A 26,278-nucleotide genomic window follows, 5' to 3' on the forward strand; every position below is an offset into this window, starting at 1 on the left:
TGGATGAGGTTGTAGACTTGCTCGCCGAGCCAGTGTGTTTGATTTCAGACGTTTCGTCACCCTGCTAGGTAACATCGTCAGTGCACCTCCAGTGAAGCGTCAGTGTTCTGTCCCGCTTGTTATTTATATGCCTCGGTTTGCTGGGGTGGTTGGCATTCTTCAGGACATCATTCGAACGAGCTACAACACACTGCAGCAACTCAAAATTGTGCAAAGCAGAGCAGGAGCACTTCTACGGGGTTTTAAAAGGAATGGATACCCAAAAAGCACAATCCGCCATTACCTCCCTGTCAGACACAGCAAGAAGACACAACACAGCCCGACACATTAGTCACCCTACTGTGCATCTCAGACATATCAGAGATGACCACAAGACTACTCAGACCCTTAGGTATCAGGGTAGCTCACAAACCACCCTATGATGACATCTACTGATGAACGTAAACGATCCCTTCCCACAACCAACAGAAGCAACATAATATACAAAATACCATACAAGCACTGTGAGAAACATTACATAGGCCAAACTGGAAGAAAACTGACAATAAGGATACACGAGCACCAACTCGCCACTAAGAGACACGACCGATTCTCACTGATCACAATACATACTGCCAAAGAAGGACACAAATTCCATTGGGACAACACATCAATAATTGCACGAGTCAAACAGAGACAGGCCACGGAATTCCTGGAGGCCTGGCCTTCCAACTAGAACTCCATCAACAAACACATTGAACAGGACCCAATGTACAAACCACTGAAAAACAAAACCAGAAGTGATGTCAACCACCCCAGCAAACCAAGGCATAGAAATAACAAGCGGGTCAGAACACCGACGCTTCACTGGAGGTGCACTGACGATGTTACCTAGCAGGGTGACGAAACGCCTGAAATCAAACACGATGGCTCGGCGAGCAAGTCTACACCCTCAGCAATTTTACTCCCACAATGTCATTGGGTTGTACTTAGGCTTTGTCCAGGTTGTGGGAAATCCCTGACTTGCAATGAGACCTGCACCTTTGATTCCCATCCCAGCTTTTTCAAAATCGTTCGGTTAATGGTCTGTGTGAGGACCCTGCCCAAAACAAAACGGGGTTACCATTATATTAAGGCTACCCATTTCCCAGACACTGTTCCCTTGAGAACTGTAGCCACCAAAACAGTGGTGAGGGAATTGACCCAATTCTTCACGCCCTTTAGTCTGCCCATCGAGACCCAGTCTGATCACAGCTCCAATTCCATGTTCAAAATATGCCAGGAAGTCATGGGTAACCTAGGCATGACCCAGTGGAAGTGTTTAGTGGATCATTCACAGTCAGAGACAATACCAGTGCCACCAGCCCCAAAATACAATAATCTGGATATATAGCAATGAATACCTCCATGACTGTGATAAAGGACTAGATTTTCTTCTGTACATTACCAGCAACTCACCCAATGACTCTACTGGTTTTACTATGCTTGAGTTAATTTATGAGCATTAAGTGAGAAGATGACTGAAACTACTGGGGTGGCATGGTGGCACACAGTGCCAGGGACCTGGGTTCAATTCCAGCCTCAGGTGACTGTCTATATAGAGTCTGCACATTCACCCTGTGTCTGCATGGGTTTCCTCCCTCAGTCCAAAAATGTGCAGGTTAGGTGGATTGGCCATGCTAAATTGTCCATTGTGTCCAGGGATGTGCGGGTGAGGTGGATTAGCTATGGGAAATGTAGGGTATGGAGGGGTCTCGGTGAGATGCTCTTTGGAGGGTCAGTGTGGACTCAATGGGCTGATGGCCTGCTTCAACACCATAGGGATTCTGCAATTCTACTCAAGGATTGGATTTTCGACCACAATGAGGAAGACTACATGACAGAACAGGAAAATGGCTGGAGAACACTTGAAAATCTCCCAGACAGTGAGACCAAAAAACCAGGCAAATATATCAGGGCCTGAACCTTTCAACCAGGCGTTGACCAACATCAGATAAACCCTTAAAAGCCAAGTTCAGCTGCCTCTATAGAACAGCCAATTAGCTCAGGGAAATTAATTATCTGTTTGAGGCAGAAAGCAAAGGCTGAGTCATGTCAGCACGATAAGCAAAATGATTGTTCACAGGCAAGTAATGGTCTGTCCCATTACCACTGACCTACAGGACAAGGGTAGTAGCAGGAATGAGTTAGAGGAAGCTGTGGGTAAATTCCACATTGAACTCTTTGGTACCTGACTATCCCAGTACAGTAATACTAGCAAATTCTTATTCACCTACCTCAGTGCAGAACAGTGAGTAGACATTACTAGGCTGCTCACTGAATTTAAAGCAGAGGCAGACTAGGTACACCACCCTCACTCTACATGGTGAGGAAGTGGGAGAAGCCATGATGTAAGGCAATATCTGTATCTGCCAGGCTTGGAAAAGCTGGCCCTGGGACAGAGGTTAACTCCGCACTAGAGCACCAAATTATGAAACATGGCAGCAGTAGTTTGCGCTCCCCAGTTGTGCCCACGCCAAATGGGTTCCACAAGATACTGTGTTGACTTCCATGAAGTTAATGCAGTGACCAGAACCGCCCGATACCCCGGCTGGAAGATTGTACAGAGAAACTGGGGATAGAAGTTTACATTAGCAAGGGGGCGGCACGGTAGCTCAGTGGTTAGCACTGCTGCCTCGCAGCACCAGGCACCCAAGTTCCATTCTACCCTTGGGCTAATGTCTGTGTGGAGTTTGCACATTCGCCCTGTGTCTGTGTGGGTTTCCACCAGGTGCTCTGGTATACTCGCACAGTTCAAAGATGTGCAAGCCAGGTGGATTTGCCATGGGAAATTGCCCACAGTGTTCAGGGTTGTGTAGGTTAGATGCATTAGCCCCGGGTAATGTGGGGTTACGGGTCTGGGTGGGATGCTGTTCGGAGAGTCGGTGTGGACATGTTGGGCTGAATGGCCTGTTTCCGTACTGTGTGGGGATTCTATGAAGATGGTTTAATCAGAGTGCTGGCAGGTTCCATTGACTGTCTGCATGAAGGAAACCTTCACCTTTTGTAACTCTGGACAGGTTATATCAGTGTCAAATCATACTAGTCAGACTCCAGAAGTCCCCTGGTACCTGAGAAAGCTGAACTCAATAGTGGCAGAGTCATCTAATTGGGTAATGTACCTAGATAAATTCCATTGCACAGCAACACCTGAGAAATGCACTTTGAGCAACTAGAAGTCCTCTTCTAGAAAATACCGTCCACTGACCTCGTGGTCAATGTCACAAAGAGCAGGTTTGCTGAGGTCCAAGTGACCAATCCAGCATGTGCAGTGGGTCAAGGATGAGTTATGCCCAAAGGTGCATATTAGTAGCACAATTCCCCATTCCTAAAGTGAGAAATTTTAAGGTTTAAGGTTCTTGCGAAGATTTGTAGCTTGGGTTGGGGGTGCAGTTGTTGACTTGCTCACCAAGCTGGCTGGTTATTGTTCAGACGTTTCAACACCATGCTAAGTAACATCATCAGCGGAACCTCCAGTGGCCACACTGATGATGTTACCTAGCATGGTGACAAAACGATGAACGATAACCAGCCAGCTCAGCGAGCAAATCAACAACCTCAAATTTTAAGGTTCTTGGGAGTGTTCTATGAAAGGTTTGTCCCAAGCTTTGGCACATAAATTCTTAACTATTCTATTTATACAGTATAATGTTCAACTGCTTGTTAAGAGAGAAATGTATTACATGATAAAGCAAAAGATAGTACACACTGAGAAATGCCAGTCAGATTGTGAAAGACTGAAGGCCATTTTAATAACCAATAAACATGCAGCTCTAAACTTTAACCCAGCATTTAAAGTAGCCATCGATGCAAGTGACATAGGGACAGAGACCGTCCAGGACAGAGACCAATTAGACAGTACTCCAAACAAATCTAAACAAGCATCAGACATGGCATTCCATAGTAGAGAAGACGTGTTGCTGGCTGTCAAACACTTCGGGATATATGTCTGACCTGGATAGAGAGAGTCCACAGACTGCATTGACCCCAAGCCCCAGTTACAATTTTGTAGAAATGTTTAAGATTCACTATGCCAAATCATCAAGTTGAAGTATCTTCCTTCAACTGTACCACCTATATGTCTCTCATATCATCAGGAAATCCAGTGTGATTATAGATGTCCTGTCCAGAACCTAGAGAGATGCAGTTAGATCTGACAAAGGCTATAGGAAAAGAATGTAGGTGTGATCATATTTGTTGTTTTGTTTTGTCTTTTTTTTGTTCTTTCTCCTTTCTGTGATGAAATAAGAATAAATTTCATCTTACTCATTCTGTGGGGAAAGTGTCATTTCTGCTTATTGGAACCCTGGAACATCTTTGGACATAGTAAACTTTTAAATACAGCATGTATTGTCCTCATTTAAAAAAATACACATGACTGAGAATGTAAATTCTGATCAATGTTATTCAGACCTCTATGATTTATTGCTTACCTCAAGGAAGATCCTGGAATCTCAAACCTGATAGGTGTCAAAGAAGAGTGAAAGTGAGGGACTTCAAGGGGAAAAACAAAAACCACATTCTGGATGAGACAAGTTTGTATTCTCTTAAAAGCTTAAAAGCTCTGTCTGCACTAGTGGGTGAAGGTTTGTGCTGTGAGAGTCAATGCTGAAAAAAATCCCTCGCCATCCCTGCACTGCAGGACAAAAGAAAGGAAGTCTCTTTATCCTTCTCTCTTTTCTTTCTCTCTTTCTCTTTTGCTTTGTGAATTCCAGCAACAAAAAAGTGAAGCCAGAGTAGAAGAGAAACAGGACAAAAGCCTTTCAGCTAAACTGAAAAGTCAAGCTTCTCAAATTCCCACGCTCATCTACCAAAATTAGTCCAACAGCATCACCCAATGTAACATCCTCATCATCCCATCCTGTGTCCTTCATGCAACTCAGACGTATCTATGTATATTTTCAAACATTTTTTTTCTGGACTCACCTCTCATTTCTAATCTGTGTATTATTATTTCTTTTTGTGTTTAGTGATAAATACATTTACTCAATCATTAACTTAAGAAAACCAGGCTACACTGATCCCTTTTAAAACATAAATTCATTTCGTCTGAGAGAAAGAAACCCATAGGGGAATCCTATTAAAATTAAACTCATTTTTGTGACCAACTTAAGGTGCAGTGAATAAAGAAGGGGAGACAGTTCATCTGTCCTCATCCAGGAGCTTGACTATTTGGCAAAACCCATCAGAAACCATAATAAACTGGGGAAACATGCCTTGTCATCACATAGTGTTCTCTTCATCTGTCCTGGACTTTTAATGACGTAAACACACCAAGGTCTGTCTGCTACCAATTACCCTTTAGAAATACAATGCTTATTTTATATTTTCTTGCCTTTTACTTACTACAAAGAAGTATCACTTCACACTTCTCTACATTGAATTTCATCTCTCAGCTATTTGCTCACTCCACCAAGTTGTCTAAATCCTTTTGGAGGGTCCACACTGGCCTCCTCACAATTTTCAATGCTTTAAAGTGTTGTATAACCGGAGACTCTGACATTGTCCCCTGTACATCAAGATCATTATTGTCAGGAAAAACAAGGTTCGACCACCACGTCCTGGGAAGCACCGCTACAAACCTTCCACAAGCCTGAAAAATATCCATTGACCATTACTCTCTGTTTCACATTACTCAATTGCTACACTGTCCCCTATGTACTCTAACCTTGCTTACAAATCTGTTGTTGAAGTAGTGAAAGGTATATTTCAAGAAGATATTATGAATGATTTCTTAAATATAAAGTACCCAGCTTTACAGATACACACTGTCTTTTATTCAGTCTCCAAAGGGCCCGTTAACTCTTCTAAGCAGTGATTTTTAACTAAAGCAAGAAAGAAACCACTTGATCCTTCTTTATGCTAACCTTCCATTCAGAAGCAAGCTTTGTCAAACTTCCTCTCATTGTGTGGGCCCAATATTATAATTTTGGACTCTGCCAGGGTATTGGGAAACAATGCCATCTCCCCAAATCATTGAGCTTACAGGTCATTGAGTCACCCTCGTTTAAACAGATATTCTATGATCCATACATTTCATCTAATGCTATCACTCCACAAGATCCATTCACTCACAGGCAGAACTCATTGTCAACTGTGACCTTATTGCGCAGGATCCCAGCTTTCAGTGGAACTTGGCTCATGGTTGGTAACAAATTTTCCCCGAACAAAACCCTCCCCACCCAACACATGAAATAAAAAACAATCCTCTGAGATGGCTATTATCTCAGGGTCACCATCAAACCATGCTTTGGAACGCATACAGATATTTAAGATAAACACACATTCTTTCCTCCCAGCATTAGATTGTGATCCACATTACAACGGATGTACTGCGATAAATGACATGCACCATTAAACAGCCAGATGGTTTCCATTTTGGAAAGCACAGTGATACTATAGCAGTTGCCTCTGAGTGACCCATGTCGTTCAACTGAGTTTAAATTGAACGTAATCTTCTGACTTTTAACACCCAAAAATTATAAAAAACTTATAAGTCTAAAACCCACTTTCAGAGCTTCCACCTTTGGGTTTAAGAGTGACAATACAAGGACAGGCAGTCAATCTGCTCACAAGAGGCAGGTTGCCAGTTTAGTTTGTTTAAATGAGGCTGTCGGCCTTAGATTTTACCTGTGCTGCTTGTTTATGAGTGGTCAGCCAGGCTTTTGGAAACCCAGAAGTTGAAGTAACGTGAAAACAAGTTGAAATTGCATTTACAGCTCTGCTTGTGGGCCAGGAGGAGTAGGAAGTTACAAAGCAAGACCCAAACAACACCCATCTCTACTCTATCAGATCTACCCTTGTGTACTGAGATTCCCAAGAGCCACAGCTCCCTAGTTTCCTCATTATGCTGACGATCAGAATTCCACCTCTGAGTGACAGTTTAGACATAGTTGGTTCTACAGCCTGCCCCAGGATCTTTCATTCCAACTCAAACCCAAATACATCAATGAGGCTGACTTCCGGTTGCAGAATTTGTCAAGCATAAATGACACAGCATGTGGATAGTTTGTGGAGAAACTCAAATTTCTAACAATATATTTGTAGGGCAACAATTCTGAACCAAACGCTGTTATTTTTTGTTTATCTTCTGATCTTACTGTAGAAATAATGGTGAGGTAATTAGTCTTCAGCATTATCCAAACCATCATAACACCATACCAATTAAGGATGAATTTCTATGGAAATCCCAAGTCAGTGGTTACATTCTCTCCGTACCTCACTCTCCAGTGGATGGTGGGGGTGGGAGAGGGAGGTGGGGTGGGTTCAGGACCTGGAAACGGTCTGGATCCTGTTTTCCCACCTCCAAAAAGAAAAAAAATCCAATCCGACACGTCAGAATGTCGAGTTACTCAGCATGATGGAAGTAAAGCAAAGCTGAGGAGGAGCAGAGCAACTCAGATAGTAATGGCCTGACTTGTGTCTTTATCTGTTGTCTGATGATCTACTTAATTACTCTCTAAATATGCCAGAAAGAGGAGGGTTCCAATCATTCCAGTGGAAATAAATTTTTAATACTGTGGGAAGTTGAAATTGTTGGTAAATGAGTTTCTTTGAAAGCACAGAATTTTTTTTCAGGTTTTTGTTGTTGTTGGAGAATTGTTTTTAAAAAAGGTGATTTTTTTTTGCTTTTATTCCTTTCTCTGTTTTGTCATCTCCCTTTCATCTCTGTTTTGCTTTCTGTACATTATTTTGCATTAATTTAAACATTTCAACTGATACTACCTGGTTTAAACACTGAAGGTTGAAAATTCACAAGACTTATTAATCAGGTTTGCAATACATGATTACCCTACGCCCAACTGAAGTGATAAAGATAGCATGCAAACTCAGTACTGTCTGCTCAGTTTTTACTTGTTTTGGGGGATAGGCAACACTAAGGAGACACCTGTTGCCCATCCCTAATTGCCCCAGAGAAAGTGGTAGTGAGCCACTTTTTGAACCCTTGCCGCCCATGTTAGTACATCCACAGTGATGTTCTGGGGAAGGAGTTTGAAGAATTTGACCCAACGACATGAAGCAACAGTGATATATTTCTAAGTCAGGATGGTCTGTGGCTTGGAAGCAAACTAAGGGGTTGTGATATTCTCATGTGTTTGTCGTTCCTGTCCTTTTATCCCTTCTGCTACTATGGATTCCTGATGAAGAGAGTGAATGTTGAAGTTGTTGGATAGGGGGCCAATAAAGCAGGATGCTTTGCCTCGGATAGTGAAAACATAGAGGCGTAGAATTATATGGCATGGAAACACACCCTTCAGTCCAACTCATCCATACCGACCAAGTTTCTCAAACTAACCAAGTCCCACTTGACTGCGTTAGGCCCATATGCCTTTAAATCTTTCTTATTCATGTACCTGTCCAAATGTCTTTTAAATATTGTAAATGTGCTTGCATTTACCACTTCCTCTGGTAGTTCATTCCACATACCAATCACCCTCTGTTTGAAGAAACAAAAACAGAAATTGCTGGAAAATCTCAGCAGCTCTGGCAGCATCTGTGGGGAGGAATTAGAATTATAGAGTCGTACAGCTCAGAAACAGACCCTTCAGTCCAACCAGTTCATGCTGACCATAATCCCAAAACTAAACTAGTTCCACCTGCCTGTGCTTGGCTCATATCACTCCAAACATACATTATTGATGTACTTATCCAAATGTCTTAAATGTTGTAACTATACCCACATTCACCACTTCCTCAGGAAGTTCATTCTACACACAAATCACTCTGTGTGTAAAACAAACTGCCCTTCATGTCTTTTTGAAATCTTTCTCCTCTCTCCTCTAAAAATATGGCCGCTAGTCTTGAAATCCCCCAATCTAGGGAAAAGACATCTGCCATTCACCATATCTATACCCCACATGATTTTATAAACCTATATAAGGTCCCCCCTCAACCTCCTATGCTCCAGTGAAGAAAGGTCCCAGCCTGAAGGATGGCGAGCAGGCTTCCAGCAGTCAGGAGCTGTGTTACTTGCTGCAGAATTCCCAGTATCTAACCGACTTTTGTAGCACAGCATTTATGTGGCTGGTCCAGTGATTTTTTAAAATATATTTCTGGTCAATGTTAAACTCTAACCCCAGGTGAATATGCATTTTGGCTGTGAATATTCAAATGATGGCATTAACAGGACGTGAATGGCCCGAAGTAGCAGCTGTAGTATCAACTCAGTATTAAGCCCTGAGCAATGTTATGAACTATCCTTCCTGTAAGCTTCTGCTAGGGCAGAAGCATGTTGGCTACCCATGTTGGAAATCTGGGTTACCATAACACTAGTGGTAATACAGAACTGAATTTTGTGGCTCTGTGTTCCTCAGTGAGGATTCCTCAGTCTGACGATTAAGATGGCTCAAAGTTGCATGTCTTCTTCACTCAGTTCCAAATCTCCAGTCAAGGGTACCACACTGTTTCAGCCTCAAATCTTATTGCGGTAGTTGAGAGACAGTAGCATAGGCAAATGTACTTGGACTGAATTGCAAATGCCATTCATTCACTGCTGATCACACAGTCCAGGCTTTAGTCTCTGGTGTTTCTCATGGACACAGGTTTTCAGAGTGGGATGCAGTACAGTGTCACCAAACCTACCGATAGAAGGCCATATAGATCCATGGGTTTGTGCAACTGTTGAGGCTTGCGAGGAGCATTATGATGATAAATGGTGTACCTTGAAATAGAGAAAGAGATGTTACTATCATACTAACAATGAATGTGTAAATAATAAACATGTTTATCAAAATAAGTTTTTGTTTCAACCTCGCTTTAAAATAATTTCTTTTTTGGTTGTACTCCAAGATTTTATATTTATATATATTGTGAAGTTATTACATTGCTGTTACATACAGGGTTGGTTAGCTCAGTTGCTTGGATGGCTGGTTTGTGATGCAGACTGATGCCAGCATGGGTTCAATTCCAGTACTGGCTGAGGTTACCATGAAGGACTGTCCTTCTCAATTTCATCCCTCACCTGATGAGTGGTGACCCTCAGGTTAAACCACCAGTAGGATCATCCCTCTCTAATAAGTGAGCAGCACTGTGGGACAATAGTAACTATGCCTTTACATATGGGAGTGGTATCCTTGATGCTCAAGTTATCTTGATATGATTGTGAGATTAATGTGAGTTCAGATAGATTGTTCACTTGCTCTTGGGTGTTTGTTTAAGTTTGAAAAACCAGAAAGGGAATATTCTAACTTCTCAGGGTTATGAAATTTAGTTATTTTAAGTTCAATTTTATATGGAGTAACAATATCAATTTATTAATTCTTCAGGTGTGGGGGCTTCCTGGATTTATTTTGTTTTTAATGCTCATCTCTAGTTGCCCTGAGAAGGGACAATAAACAATGGGGAGGTGATGACCTACTGCTATTATCTCTGGACTGTTAATCCAGAGGTCCAGGTAATGTTCTGGGGACTCCGGTTCGAATCCTGCCATGGCAGGTGGTAGAATTTGAATTCAATGAAAAATTCTGGAATTAAGAGTCTAATGATGACCACTAGTCCATTGTCAATTGTTGGAAAAACACATCTGGTTCAAAATGTCCCTTAGGGAAGGAAACTGCCATCCTTACTTGGTCTGGTGTACATGTGACTCCAGAGCCACAGCAATGTGTTTGACTCTTAACTGCCCTCTACGTAGTTAGGGATGGGCAATAAATGCAGGCCTAACCCTCATTCCATGACTGAATTAAAAAAAAAACCTTCTTAAGCTATGGTACACCATATGATGAAGGTTCCTCAGGGGTTCTGAGGAAGGGTCACCAGACCGGAAACGTTAAGTCTAATTTTTTTTGACAGATGCTGCCAGACCTGCTGAGCTTTTCCAGCATCTTCTGTTTTTGTTCCGGATGGGGCTACTTATCTTCAGAAAAAAATGTCTGAGAGAAACAATGTATTTCTGTCTGATTTTTTGGCGATGCATTGATTTTTATTGAAGACATTGAAGTAGAAATTCTATCAGTGCCCATTTTGATATCATTGTTTTAAGGCACTTGACAGTGAGGCCAGGCCAAGTAACTGAAATGCATTTGAGTGGAATTTGTTCCAATGTGATTAAACGAAGAACCATGGATGCCAGAAAAATCTGAAACAAACACAGAAATTGCTGGAGAAACTCTATTTTCTCTCCACAGATACTGCCAAACCTGCTGAGTTTGTTCCAACATATTTGGCAACTTTTGATTTTGGCACACCATTTGTTAGACGTGCTTGTTGCTGTTCATGTCTTTTTCCAATTAATGAATTCATTTGATGCCTTTAAACAATGTTAATTAGGTAAGATACCCTCTGTGGCCAGAGGAATGGGACAGACCTTCTTTGGTAAAAGGGAGAGCATCTCTAATCTGTGTTACAAGATCTACTAGCTTCCTTATTGCTGATCTCAACACAGGCAACGTGTTGTAATAGCTTCATCAAGCCATTTCTGCAAACTATAGAAATATACGCCACTGTCTGTGAGCAAAATTTTTTAACATGTCAGAGATCTGGTGCCTGTTCATCTAAATAGTCTTTAATATGTTAACGTCTGTTGAACATCTGTTGTCATGTCACTGCAGTTATGATGTTCAGCAGCATTCTCAATGGGTGACCAGTCAATGTGTTCATTTTTGCAATAATCATAAAATAGCTGAGACAAATATCTTGGGAGAGCTGGCATGCTGGATCAATGATGGATGGTTGTGTCTGGACGAAGACATGAATTGGATCTCTAAGAGGAGCAGGACAATAATCATTTCTGACAATTCTTCAGGAGCTTCAAAGTAAACTTTATATCTGACTCTTGGAATAAATGTTTCAGTCAGAGTTTTAAATCAGCAGAAAAAGCATGCTGGATCTCGTTGTTAATGGTGATTTGATTTGTTACGGCATGAGTGACCGTGATTTAAATAACAATACAATGTTGTACGTGCAAATTTATCATTTTGAGGGGATTGGTATATGCTGTAAATTCTTAACAATTCTATTTGTACAGTATAATGTTCAATTACTTATTAAGAGAGAAATATATTTGTTTGTTAGGTTGTATAACCTGTGTTTCAGTTGGGAAAAAATGCAATTTCATTAACTAATAAAGGGTTTTTTGGTGACCTGTGATATAAGTGAAGAACAGTGACAAGGATTCAAAGTGAGGAATCTGCTATATTTACACAGACGCTAGGTAGATAAAGGCACACATTGGCCTACTGAATTTGTCAGCGCAACTCGTCAGAGAGTTATTGATATCGAACCATGATAGATAGCCCAAGTTTAAATTCTAAAACATAAAACCATCGTGTTAGAATAATAATTATATCATTGTGATAAGGTGTAACACATTATTTTCTACCACAGGCAAGCCTAACTATGGTTAAGAGCCACATAAAATATAAAGTACTGATATTATTTGTGTTTTCTATTGTCACGCAAAGTTATGAAACAGTAAAAGCTTAAAAAAGTTAGCAAAATAGCATTATACTGTACACAGCCAAACTCATAGCAGCAATATGGGCAAAAAAAAAACAAACAGTAAATCAGTTCTTGAGACATTAGCTGAGGGTTAAATGCAGATCAGGATGCAGGGGAGAATTTCCTTGGTCTTTTTTGAGTAATGCCTTGGAATCCTTTACATTCATTTCAGAGGACAGGCAATAGCTTGGTTTAAAGGGTCATCCAAAAGACAGGATCTCTGACAATACAGCACACTTTCAGCACCGTAATGGCGTGTGCTACCACCATAAGACCTGAAGGATGGCATAAGAAAACTGAAGGGTGCTGATCAAACTGATCAATCCCTGAGCATGCCATGGATATTTTTGAATCAACCTGTTCAGAGTTGTTACCCCAAACCTCTGGAGCAGATGGACTTCAACCCAGGTCTCCTAGCTCAGAGAGAGAGAGAGACACTACCACTGTGCCACAATCATCCTGAGCATGCTATATATCTAGCTAGTTATCCAAGGCAATTGTACACATACTGTCTGACATAGATCGAACAGGTCCTAAGTGATAACATAATCATCAGTTGTGAGACAAAATGTAAAAAGCTTTAAAACTGCCATGCATTTTGTTAAAAATATCTCAATGAGAGGTTGCCCTTTAATTGATCTGTCTCAGATCAAGGAATCGCTTTCAGTTTGGGCTAAATAAAACTAAGAAATGGGTGGACGTGTTTAAAACTTGATGTGTCCCTGTAAAGTTAACCTTTTTTTTTGTTCATTCATGAGCTGTGGGTTTTGCTGGCTTGGCCACTACTTTATTGCTGATCCCGAATTGCCCAAAGAGCTATGGCTGTTCTCAGCCATAACATCTCAGCCCAAAGGCGACAGAAATTGTAGCTGCAATGTGTTCCAGCTGAAATAGAAGAACACTCCACTCCATATGAGGAGGAAATTTACAAAGTGGAGTTTTTCTTTAAATATATAACATTGCTAAGTGCTATACTGAATGCCTGGTCAATCAACCCTCCATAGTAATAACCAGTGCCTCTGAACAATTTCAGACAATGTTTGAATCATAGCCATATTTTCAATGTAATCATTTAGTTAAGGTAGAACTCTATAATTTTATCATAATTTGTAATCAGCCTAAACTCACTTTGATTTTAGGATTCACAAGAGAGCTATTTAAAGTCTGCTGCATGCATAATTTGACAATCAGTTGTCTTTCTATCTTTGCTGCAGTTTAGGATTTAAATTTTGCAATTTTTTAAGCAATGATTTCAGCAATTGTCTATGTAATCAGAGAAAATAATCTCTTCACTGGCTGACTTAAAAAAAGAATGAAGCTGAAGTTGTAAGTAACTACTTATTTGTGGGGCTTCCCACGTTTCTGTGATGACGTTCAGTCTTCCTGTTGATCGCTTTTGAATGACACTATTTTGCGGTTGAGGTAAGCTCTCCAGTGTTCTGAAATCTGGAGCAAAAACACAAAAAAAACAATTTTCTTGGTATCAGCCTTGTACATTTCTGAGGATAGAGCACTGAAATAATTAGCTGAAGTCTTCAGCAGTGCTGATGGACTGGGGAGTTTTTGAAGGCAGCCAAGTTTTGGGAAGCATGCAAAGTGGAATTTTGGGATGGGTTAGGATAATGACTTTTTTCCAGAGTTAAAGCTGTCTCTCATTCTGCTTCTTATCCTTGTCCATTGCACTTCTATGTTGCAATGTGGAGCCAGGAGATCAATGTTTATATCGGTATCCATGACTTGCTTCTTGATTTGACTTCCTCTCTGACCTGACACTTTCTATCTCTCAACTTTTCTGGCAATATTGACTACTTTCACCCACACTCTTCATTTCAAATTTAAGGCTCTTGCACATCTCTGTTTTGTGGCTATGCTTTCAACAAATGCATCCAGATATTCTGAAAATATCTCTTTCTAAATCATCTGGTCTATTAATTGTGATGAAAGGTATATAATTTTATTTTTTGAATTTGGTTTCAGAATAGAGGCAGAGGGCATTGGTTATCTCTGTGAAGGGTTTTCTTCTGAAAACAAGTGTCAGACAATCTTTCCAGAACAGTGACTAAATCAGAACTTGTCACAAAACAGGTGACTACAGATGCCTGCGGTGTAACTAGAAAGATGCTTCATGCTGTTTGTGTTTATGACGACTAGGGTAGGGGGTAAGGCCATTAGTTTTTATCTTGACTAGTCCTGCTGGAATTTTATCAGTTTCCTTGACATCCTCCCCATCCCCCATTCTTCTAAGCTCCAATGAATACAATCCTAGCCAATCCAGTCTCTCTTCATACATCAGTTGGATCTTTCCAGAAATCAGTCTGGTAAACTTTTGTTGCATTGCTTCCATAGCCAGAACATCCTTTCTTGGACAAGAAAACCAAAACTGCACACAGCACACTAGGTACGGTCTTACCAAGGTCTTACAATAGGAACAAGACATCCCTGCTCTTATACTCGAATCCTCTAGCTATGAAAGCCAACATGCTGTTTGCCTTCTTCATTGTCTGCTGTACCTGCCTGCTTACTTTCAGTGACTGATATGCAAGGATACCCAGGTTTCATTGCTCCTCATCCTTTCCCAATCTATTGCCATTCAGATAATAATCTGCATTATTGTTTCTGCTACCAAAGTCAATAACTTCATATTTATCCAAATTCTTCATCTGCTATGTTTATTTGCCCAATCACTCAACATATTCAAATAATACTAAAGCATATCCTCCTCACAGCTCACCTTCCTATCCAGCTTTGTGCCATCTGCAAATTTGGAGATATTACATTTCATTTCCCTACCTAAATCATTCATATATATTGCAAATAGCTGGGCTCCAAGCATTGATCCTTACATTGCTCCACTAGTGACTGCCAGCCACTTGGAAAAATGCCTGTTTTTTTCCTACATTTTGTTTCCTGTCTGCCACTTGTCCTCTATCCATATCAGTACGACCTCAAATCCTGTGCGCTTTCAGTTTGCTTGCTAATTTCATATGTAGGACCTTAATGAAAGCCTTCTGGAAGTCCAAGCAAACCACATCCGCTGACTCCCATTCTCAACTGTATAGCTATATCCTGAAAATATTCCAGTAGATTTGTGAAGCATAATTTCCATTTTGTAAATCCGTCTGCAATCTTCTGCTGAGACGTCTGTCCGACTCTTTGTAATTTTATTGGGGTAATCGGGCAAAGCAAATACCTCCGGAGAGGTGCTGGCCTAGTGATATTGTCACTAAACTGTTAATCCAGTGTACCCAGGTAATGTTCTGGGAAGCAGGTTCATAATCCCACCATGGCAGATAATGGAAATTGAAATCCATGAAAAAAAGCTAGAATTGGGAACTTAATGAAACCATTGTCAGTTGCTGTGAAGAACCCATCTTGTTCATGAATGTCCTTTTAGGAAGGAAATCGTCATCCTTACCTGGCTCCAGACCCACAGCAATGTTAATCTTAGCTGGCCTCTGGGTAATTAGAATGGGCCATAAATGCTGACTTAGCCAGTGATTCTCACAATCACATGAATGAATGAAGAAAAAATTTGTTGACATCCATCTTTTTCCAAATTATGCCTCTAGATAGTTTACCGACTTGGCTCCAAGTCTTGCATCAATTTAAAACAGATTTCAATGCATATCGGTGCAGAACACACATTACCCTCAAATCATTATGATTTACACTGAAACTTTCCTTGTGAGATAATTTCACTGGGGGTGCAAGGAATTATATTCATGACACTTGTGTTAGAATTAATATTCTGTTTACATTTGTACTCTAACATATTGGTTAGTTCTTCCTTTGCTGGCATGCGTGTTCCTTTCCTAAACTGAATGGATAAGTCATGAACATTAGTTCACAAATTTTGTGCATATGAAGTTGTTCAGCGTTTGGTCTGACGTAGAATGACGAGCAGGACGGGGCCTAGACATAACATTAGTTTTTGATACGAATTGTAGGAACATGTTTACAAGGAGTATAGATGAGCTCCATTTTCTCTTACCTTTTTATCTCAGCAGGTTAGTTTTTTCCTGTGTATTTCTTTTTCTGCAATTCTAAAACCTACTACTTATGAAAATAACGTTGCTCCTAATGTAAGATATATTTAGAGTGTGAAATTAACCCAAGGAAATGACTAAATTTACATTCACTTATGTGTGAGGGAGGATGAACAAGGATATTTTAGGAGTAAGTTGCAATTTAACTGGTGAAGGCTGGATTTAGAAAGATAGTCATTTCTAATTTTGATATAAATATACGTGAAATGTCAGCTACAAGTTGCAGTGTGGTCCTTCTTGCGAGATTGCCAACAGCACTTAGAAGTGAATGACTTGCATTTATTTGGTTAAAATGAGGGCATCCAAAGGGTATTCTCACAGTAATCAGATTTGCATTGGTTATGTACCATCTGTATTTGCTAACTTACCCCCCTGGTTTTCCTATTGCTGTACAATAACAAAAAGGTATGCTGTAACATATAGAAACAAGAGCAGGCATAGCCTATCCAGCCCTTCAACCCCACTCCACCATTCAATAAGATCATGGATAATCTTCTACTTCAATGCCAACACCATCTTCCTATCCCCACTATCCCCACTATCCCCAAATCTCTTTATGTTCTTAACATGTAGAAATCTATCAATCTCAGCCTGGAATCTACACATTGCCTTCTCAATGCTCAAAATGCCAAAGATTCAGCACTATTTGAAGAAATTCCTCCTTATCTCAGTCCTAAATGGCCTGCCCCTTATTCTGAATGTGACTCTTTGTATTACATCCTCCCAAGGGAGGCAATGGCCCAATGATATTACCGCTGGACTGTTAATCCAGAGACCTGGATAGCATTCTGGGGTCGCAGGTTCAATAAAATATCTGGAATTAAGGATCTAATGATGACCACGAATCTTCCTCTATCTACCCTGGAGAGATTTTCTGTTTGAATGAGATTTCTCGTTTTCTTAAATTCCAGAAAATGTACATGCAGTCTTTTAAACCTTTTTCCATTGGAAAATATCCCCCCATCCCAGAAATTAGCTTTTGAACATTCATTGCCCTCCTATGACAAGTATATATATAGGTAAGGAAACCAAACTGCACACCATGCTCCATATGTGGTCACAGCAATGATTTGCTTCTTTACTTCTACACAAATCCTCTTGGAATGAAAGACCTAATTGCAATTTGCTTTCTTAAATTGCTGGTTTTCCTCAACATTCAGTGACTCGTGAGCAAATGCGCAAAAGCCCTTTTGATTTATCCCCTGATACATTGAGATTTGCAATCATTGTCACTTCCTGCAATACTCTGATTATCATTACCTTTATTGCCACCTTGATCTATTGCCTCATCATTTCACTTTAACTTGCTCAAATCTCCCCTAAATGTACTTTTCCCCTCTATTTACTTTAAATCCCTCTCTATTTCCATGCTTACTTGACTTGCTAGAACGTGGACTCCAGCATGGTTCAGATGATATCCAACCCAGTAGTACAGTCCTCACTTTCCTTAATCATGATACTAGTGCACCATGAATCAGAATCCACTATACCTGAGACAACAAGGTGCAGGGCTGGATGAACACAGCAGGCCAAGCAGCATCATAGGAGCAGAGAGGCTGACGTTTCAGGCCTAGACCCTTCATCAGAAAAGGGTCGGGGTCTAGGCCCGAAACGTCAGCCTCTCTGCTCCTATGATGCTGCTTGGCCTGCTGTGTTCATCCAGTCCTGCACCTTGTTGTCTCGGATTCTCCAGCATCTGCAGTTCCTACTATCTCCACTATACCTGACACTGGTCTTGGAACCCTGCATTCATCTTTCAAGTCTAATTTATCAGATGCCAAACTGCACATGGCTCAGGTAATGTTCCAGAGATTACCACATTTGAGGTTCTGCTTTCTAATTTAGTGCCGAGCTTCTCATACTCCCCATGCAAAACCTCTTTGTAATCTTAGCTATGTCATTGTTCCATACATGGACCATAGGAACTGGATTCTACCTTTCCACTGAAAGTTCCTCTTCAGCCCTGAGCAGATAGTTTGAGCCCAGAGCCCAGGTATGCAGGTAACACAGCCACTGTATTTTCACTCTGGCCTGCAAAGAAGCCTCTGTCTCCTGGCTATACTTTCCTATGTTTCCCCTATATTCCAGTTAGTTCCCCACAACTGAATGGCTTCCTGTATCAGAATGCCTTGATCAGTCTGGTAATCCACAATTCCACTCACATTCTTGTCCATACAAACTGCAAGAATCTATCACTCAATTGGAAGTGATGAGGCCCCTCCACTCCCACTCTCTTTGATCCATTTCCAGCTGGACTCGCAGTAACACCTGTTGTCCCTGGCAAAATCAGGTGACACTACCCTGATGAGAAGTGCCTGGAGTAAAACATTCAGCTAACGTTCCTCCTGCCTGATTATAATGTCCATAGTTTGGCCTCCATAACAAAAAATAACTGAGTGAAGCATCTCAAGCTGCAGACAGGTGTGGTAGTATGGCATGCCATGGCATCCAGAAACTCCCACATACTGCAGCTGTGATGCATCACCTATCTGGTCATCTTTGTGTTAATTAAATTTATTTATTTTTCTTAATTAATTCATGGTTCCCTCTTCTCTGAACTCCCTTACTTGCCGATCCCGTGGTTTCACATTCTGTGCATTCAAGCAGCACTCAGCATAGACCTGGAACCTTGAATTAGAGAACTGTTGTCCTTGGTAGCTTAAATTTTATTGGAAGCTACAATAAGGACAAATTGTGTTGACTTTGAAATAAAGAAGCCTAAACACTACAGATTCAAAAGTGGTATTTCTTTAATTGAACCATAAAGTGCTCATTAATTGATATGATATCCATACCCCTCCAAAGGATTAATATTTTAACATCTGTATTCTGAAAAAAAAACAATTTGATGTGTTGGATGTCAACTGATTATTGAAAAGCCAAAATATGAACTTTTATGGGTGTAAAGTTTGACAAAACTTTATTTAGAATGATTATAGTACTCCAGAAGCTAGAAGGAAAACAAAAAGAGAGCAACTTGGACCATCAAATACCTTTTTAAAACGTTCTTGCTCTACATACGATTTACTGATAAAAAAACTTCAGCACACTATTCAAAGAGTGAGTTCTCCTGGTGATCCCTAACTGACCCAACAAAGATAGATTATTTGGGCATTTTCTTGATCATGCAACAGTGTGATGGTTAAATTGACTGCCATATTACCCGAGAAACAACAGGAATTAATTTGCTAATTGAATCATTAATTCAAGCAATTCATTGACTGAGAAGTACTTTGGCACATTCCTACCATGTGAAAGAATAACTTCCTACTACTCCCTGCACCTCCCACCCTCCCAGTTTGTGAGAATTATTTTCACAAATTCGTCTTCCCTAATTTCTTCTGGCCCCTTAGGTTCCCTGGGACTACATAAAATCCACTTCCTGCAGATGTTTACCCAGATAGCCAAATTACACAGCATCTCTGGAGCTTTGTCTAAAGTTTAAAGGAATACTTTATTAATGTGCAAGTTGGCATCCATACATATTTACATCAGGAAATGAAGATATTGGACCTTGGCAAAAATTTGCTCATAGTGAAGACTTGATAACATCTGACTTACATTTTTAGCATTGGATTAAGCTGTATTTGTACTGACATCCTAGATTTACAGATTACTTACAGGACAGGCTGTGTGCATGCATTTTTCTTCATTCCTGTTTTGGTTGACTCGTTTATTTGGTTATCAGTTGAATACTTGATGCATTTGTCTTAATTCAAAAGATGAACCTTTTCTGATTAGTACCAATTTTGACTAATAACATGTCATTACATAGTTGTTGAGAAATTAGATTCACACTGATTACCATTATTGGTCAGATTTGGCTAATTGCACCTCATGTGTTCTTCATGGGATATTTTAATATATGCAGCTGAAACAGTTCATAACCTTTGTATGAAACAGTACAGATGTCTGGTATAAAACAGTGTGGAGCTGGAGGAACACAGCAGGCCAGGCAGCACCAGAGGAGCAGGAAAGCTGACGTTTTGGGTCGGGACCCTTCTTCAGAAATGTTATTTTCACATTCTTGGTTTCTAACTCAGAGTGGATTCTGAACTTTGAAGTGGTTTAAATATTGCTGGCCAACAAAATACTCTATGTGACTGAACTGATTCCCTGTCCCCGTCCCCTTCCCCTGTCCTGCACTGTATCTGTACTACACTCCGAATATTCCACTCCTGGCTTTGAGATAGGGCCACTATCACCCCATGACAAGAACCCTTGTTATTGCATTCTAATAAAACACACTAATTGCACACATGCTTGCATGGTGATTGATATAGAGGTAGCATTGGCCATAAATACAGTCCAACTATAAACTGTCAATTGGTGGTGAGGTAGGAAGGCTGGCCACAGGCAGACTCAGTCGAGATGGAGATGGGAAGGTTTCTCTACACTCTAACTTCATTCAGTTCCAGTCCGCTACTGAACCTGACACATGGGAGGGCACAACACTCCCCATGCTATGTCTAACCACTCTCTGGAATCTTTCCTGAATTTAGTATTGACCATCATATTTCTAGTTCCTAGGTTTTGACCCACAAATGAAGCATCTCCTACCCTGTGAAACTCATTCGTAATGTTCATGATAATTCTTATGTCACCATTCAATGTTTTGATAGCTACCTAAAAGAGCCCCAGTCTGTTCAGTCATTTCTGCCAAGTAAATCCTTTCAGTTCTGCTGTCATCCTTATAAAGTGAGGCTTAAGTGCAGAAACCCTCCTGAGTGCAGCTTCCTGCAGCAATTGTCAGTCATAGGATTTGTCCTTACCCCGTTTGTTTAAATCTCACCCTGTTTTCATCCGGTCAAAGTTGTGTTAAGTTTCAACCCAAGTTGCTGCAAATGGGCATGTAGATACTCTTCACTTCTGCTGCTGAAAAGTTTTTATATTTTGCTACTTTGTACAGATGTCCTCAACGTTTACTGTCAGACTAAGTACTCTTGTTAGTTATTGGGCGTCAACATAAGTTCAATTGTGACCTTTTGCCCTGCATTTTCATATTTCACCTTCTGCTTCTTTATAGCAATCAGGAGTGAGAAATCCAAATGAGTATTCCCTTCTTTCTCCCATAGCAGAGAGCACCTAACTGAGTGTGAACCATAGTTGAAAGTGGAGGCACCCTGCACTGTAGGTTTCAGCTACACCTGCCTTCTTTCATTTGGGAGAGAAAATGGGATCTTACTTACCCTCAATAGGTCCTCCAGTTGGGTCCCAAACAGACCAGAGCTGCACAATGAAGAATGGTGCCCAACAAAGAATGTGCAGCATCACTACTAAAAACGTCATCCTCAGTGCTTTTAGTAAGGAGCTGGGTATCTGCTTGGTAGTGCGCTTTTGTGCCCCCTGCACATTGGCTTCTGTCAATGTGATCCTTTTCAGCCTGTTGGTTTGCCCAGTCAGGTAAATGGTTCTGCATATTTTGACTTGGCAGATGATCAGGATGACCGTTGGGATCACAAAGATGACCAAAGCTGTCCAAGTGATGTAGGTCTTCCGGCCCCAAGGTTTGACAAAGGTGGCCCAGCACTCGGACACCCGTGGCTGCACCTCTTCAATGGAGAAGATGAAAACCTGAGGGAGGCTGAAGAGCAGCGAGAAGCTCCAGGCCATGGCCACGGTTAGGTACCTCTGCCAGGAGGCCTTGGTGATGGCAGTCATGGGCTGGCAAATGGCTTGGTGGCGATCCAGGGTCATCGCCACCAGCAGGTAGGTGGAAGCAAACATCCCGACGACCTGCAGGTACTTGACGGCTTTGCATTCCGCATTGGGGGCCTTGAACTGGTCGGTCACCTCCCACAAGAGCTGGGGCAGCACCTGGAAGAAAGCGACCACCAGGTCAGCGGTGCACAAGTGGAAGAGGAAGAGGCGGGTGCGGCTGCTATTCCTGCGCTTTCGCCACAGGGTGCAGAGGAAGATACAATTGCCCAGAGTTGCCAGGACGAAGACGAAGCTGAGCACAGCTATTTTGGCCGCCACTGGCCTGTTCCCAGTGGGGAGAGTTCCATTCGCCGAACTGCTCTCCCGCTGGGTGCAGCTTTCATTGAGTTCGCCCCTCATTTTCAGTCCAGCGGTTGGTCTTTCTGCATCAAAGCACAGCCGGCAGGGTTTGAAAATGTGCACTAAGTTGCTTCTCAGGTTCTGTGCAGCGAGCAGCAGAACAGAGAATTTTGAAAAGCCTGTTGCTGCTCACAGTCTCTTGAAGCAGCATCTTGTGAACGGTGCAGCCACATCATTCCCAGTGAGAAGCAGACAATTAAATCATTTGCAACTGACGTGGCCAACTGGAATACCGCACTGCTTTCAATGCGAGCTTGTTGCTTTAATATAACTCAATTTCGCCCACTGCCCGCGCTCTTCGACATTCTTAATTTTCAGATATGTTTGTAACCTCAGCAGGGCACGGCGCAAAACACAAAACATTCGCAGTGCCGGGGAAAGCAAAACAAAGATCTATGATTATAAATCAAAGAGACTGCAAAAAGTGCTGAGGCGCTTGGCGATGAGACTGTGCGCCAACAGATATTCATTCACGTAGCGCCGCTCTGTTGCAGTTTACTCCACTGATTTTCTGTTTCAAAACTTTGTGATTTGGGACAGACTTAAAATCTTTTCAAATTCGGATCGCAAAAGCTGTGCTAACAACGGAGCTGTCAATTTCTGCACCTCTGGCTGGGGTGAACTCAAGGCGGAGGAAGAGAATGCTGCTTTGGACAATGTTGAAACAGTCATTAGAACAGCAATGTACACCACCAAGGTGGGACTTGAACCCGCGGGACATAGAAACACTCTCACTGTGCCACAAGACTCGAAAGCATTTGCTTTTTTTGTCCTGTTCCAAACTGGGAATCTTTCTCTGATAACCACTAGATGATAACCCGTTTTGGACAATGTGCCTTATTTTAAATAAATGTGGGTCGAAGCGATGTCCAATAGCAGATGATTGACGCCTTCTCATGCCAAAGCAGCTTGAGTGAGGTGGTTCCGCTCCCCCCCCCCCCCCCCCCCCCCCTTCATCCACGAGGTATTCCTTATATTATTCAACAATGCTTGTTAATGAATTGTCCCGCCGCTATAGACTCTAAAATGGCATGATAACTTGGAATAACTTGCAAGAGGCAGAGCAGTGTGCCTGAAGATATCCCATTGGCTCTGGTTATAAACGCTGCGTGGTTATACAGAATAGAAAATAACTTGCTGGAATCGCCTCTGAGTTGGAGACCATCTCTCCGCCTAAGATTTGAAACTGAGACTTCCCCTCACAATCACTACCCTCCCGCCTCCAAACAGGAGCTGGCCGAGTGCCGCCAGAGATAACAACGCATTCTGGCAATTAAAACTGTAAACTGCAATTTTCTCCCTGGGAATTAATGTTACATCTTCCCCGATCCGCCGCTACCCGCAATCATTTGTTACTGGGTTTTCCAATCAGAGTGGACCTCCAGATAACGCACTGACTTGCAGTTCCTGTTCTGAAAAATGAAGAACGATACTGGTTTGGCCAGGAGTTGAATGTGTTAAGTGGTTAAATTACAAGTGAGGCGGATCTTTTGGAACGTGAGTTCAGCACCAACTCCTTGGACAGCTCCACACGGGCTGTGAAAGGTGCAAGTGGGGTCTGATCTGCAGGGCTCTAACCAATCAGTTAGCCATCACATGTAAAATGATAGGCAGCCTTTAAACCCTCTCAAGGGCTCTAACATTAACCAGATTGTTTTTAGACAAAGGTGGGTTTCTTTCGCCAACAGCCTATGGTCAGAACCAGAGAGGAAGTGGTCTGTATTAGAACTTTTGCTTTTGTTGATCCAGTCGTGACTTGTGAAGAATATAAAACGGATAAATAACGAGCATGATCGCAGCAGCCTTCAAATGTCGCTCTAATTGGTTTTACACAATGCTGTTTCAAAGAAGAGTCATATTGGGCTCAAAACTTCTCCTTCTCCGCAGATGCTGCACGGCTTCTGGATTTCTCCAGCATTTTCTGTTTTCATTTTGCAAATATCTGCATTGAATACAAAACAAGGTCACAATAACAGGATTGCTGGAAATAGTGTCACTGTTACCACAGGTCTGTAGGGAATACGTCTCAGCATGTGTGTTGAATATTGGGATCCCTTTTAAAAAAATAAGTTCCCTACTTGTTATTGTGTAACAAGAGATTTCATTTAACAGTAATCACAGCAGCATACCGCATTCTGCCTCATACCGCTCCCTCCCTGCCTCGAAGTCAGATATATCTTTTCTTAAGTAAGGAGTCCAAAGCCACAGACAAACGCATTCTAGGTCTGGTCTTCACTCCAATACCATTTTCGTCCCTGACTAATATTTACTCCAGAACTTTGCTAGCATATTGGAGGAGATGTGGAATTCTATATATTCAGGTATGTACTGTTATGTCTAAGAATGTAAGCTGGCAAGTATGCATTGCAAAGTCACATTACCTAGATATTCTTAAGGCAAAAAAAAATTCTAACACAGTACTACATTCTGTGGCATGTTCCAAGAGTTGTCAAAGTTCTAGAGTCATATCTTGCTCTCTCATTTACTGATTCATGTGTTGAAAAATGAGATTGCCCATGGAACAAAACTGGATAGGTGATGACTTCATTCTAAGAATAATTTAGAACTTTATATTTTAAGTATTTGAAATCTCAACAATTTTATTGTGAGACAGTTCAGGAGAGTGGATTGACGAGGTATTTTGACCAATGTGCTTTATATTATAGGGACTGCAGGTATTTTGACTCTATACACATTATTTATAGGGAATATATATGTTATTCAAGCCCTCTTCAACACTATAAGTAAATACAGTAACAACAAGGCATCAGTAATTACTCTCCATACCACTTACACTGTAGTGCAGTTAAGTGTCTGTGGGCACAGTGCATGCAGATGTAAGTTGAACTGCTAGTGGCTATATTCTTGAATGTCACATTCTACCACGTGGTGGTGAACCTTCCAAGCAATATGAATGAGTGCTTTGCCATAAGGAGTGCAAATGTTAAATCTCTGAAAGTAATTGTTGATTACAATGTAGAAACCATTACTCATGGCTCAAAAATCCAACAGAACTCTCTTCAGAATTGGAAAAGAGGAATGAAATTGAGGCAATTAGTAACCTTCAGCTCCATAAAGGTGACTAATTGGGATGAGCTCATGCAAAACTTAATGCATTAAAAACAACTTTTGATATCCTTTCCTAGCACATAGCAACATTAGAATTGTAGTAAAAGATTTGTAAATGAAGACGTAACTGACTTAAGTCATAAAATGTCCTTATACTACCAGAAAAGAAAACAAATGTGATGCAAAATTATTCATTCCATCTCACGTGCATTAGGCAGGTTATCAGAGGACAGAGAAGTTAAGACAAATGAACAATTAATTTGATTGAAGGATGTGGAATAAAGATGGGAATGCCTTGGAATTGAAAAGTATGAGGGATTGGCCTCGGGAGTTATCAATTCATTATGGCTCAGAGGTCTTTTGGCCAATTGATTCTATGCCGTAGCTCCTGTTAAAATCCCTGTCAAGACCGATCACTGTTTAAAAAATATCTAATTTCCCAGTAATTGATGCAAGAGATCACACTGCAAGATTTCACATTTTAAGACTTTTAATGTAACAAACAAATTAAAATCAAACTTAACTAAGTTTTGTTTAGTAAGCAACTAATATATCAAACTATAGGAAAATATTTCATTAACTGTGTGAGTTCACATGGGATTGTCTCTGTGCAGATATTGCATGAGATCACATCCTCTTTATCAAAC

At 41.1% G+C, this 26,278-nt stretch overlaps 1 protein-coding gene across 1 annotated transcript in view; it reads right to left on the reverse strand.

The window, feature by feature from the left end:
* Positions 1-22,562, reverse strand: part of LOC109921609 (vasopressin V2 receptor-like) — a 57,851-nt gene extending 35,289 nt beyond the window's left edge. Inside the window, exons 1-2 of the mRNA XM_048607815.1 lie at positions 21,692-22,562; positions 9,601-9,679 (exon numbers count right to left, since the gene is read on the reverse strand). Coding sequence (XP_048463772.1) covers positions 9,601-9,679; positions 21,692-22,562 — 950 coding nt within the window. The remainder of the gene's footprint in view (positions 1-9,600; positions 9,680-21,691) is intronic.
* Between the last annotated feature and the right edge of the window lie 3,716 nt (positions 22,563-26,278).

This window comes from Rhincodon typus, chromosome 18 (genome assembly GCF_021869965.1).
Source record: "Rhincodon typus isolate 14 chromosome 18, sRhiTyp1.1, whole genome shotgun sequence".
In the NCBI taxonomy this organism is placed as follows: domain Eukaryota; kingdom Metazoa; phylum Chordata; class Chondrichthyes; order Orectolobiformes; family Rhincodontidae; genus Rhincodon; species Rhincodon typus.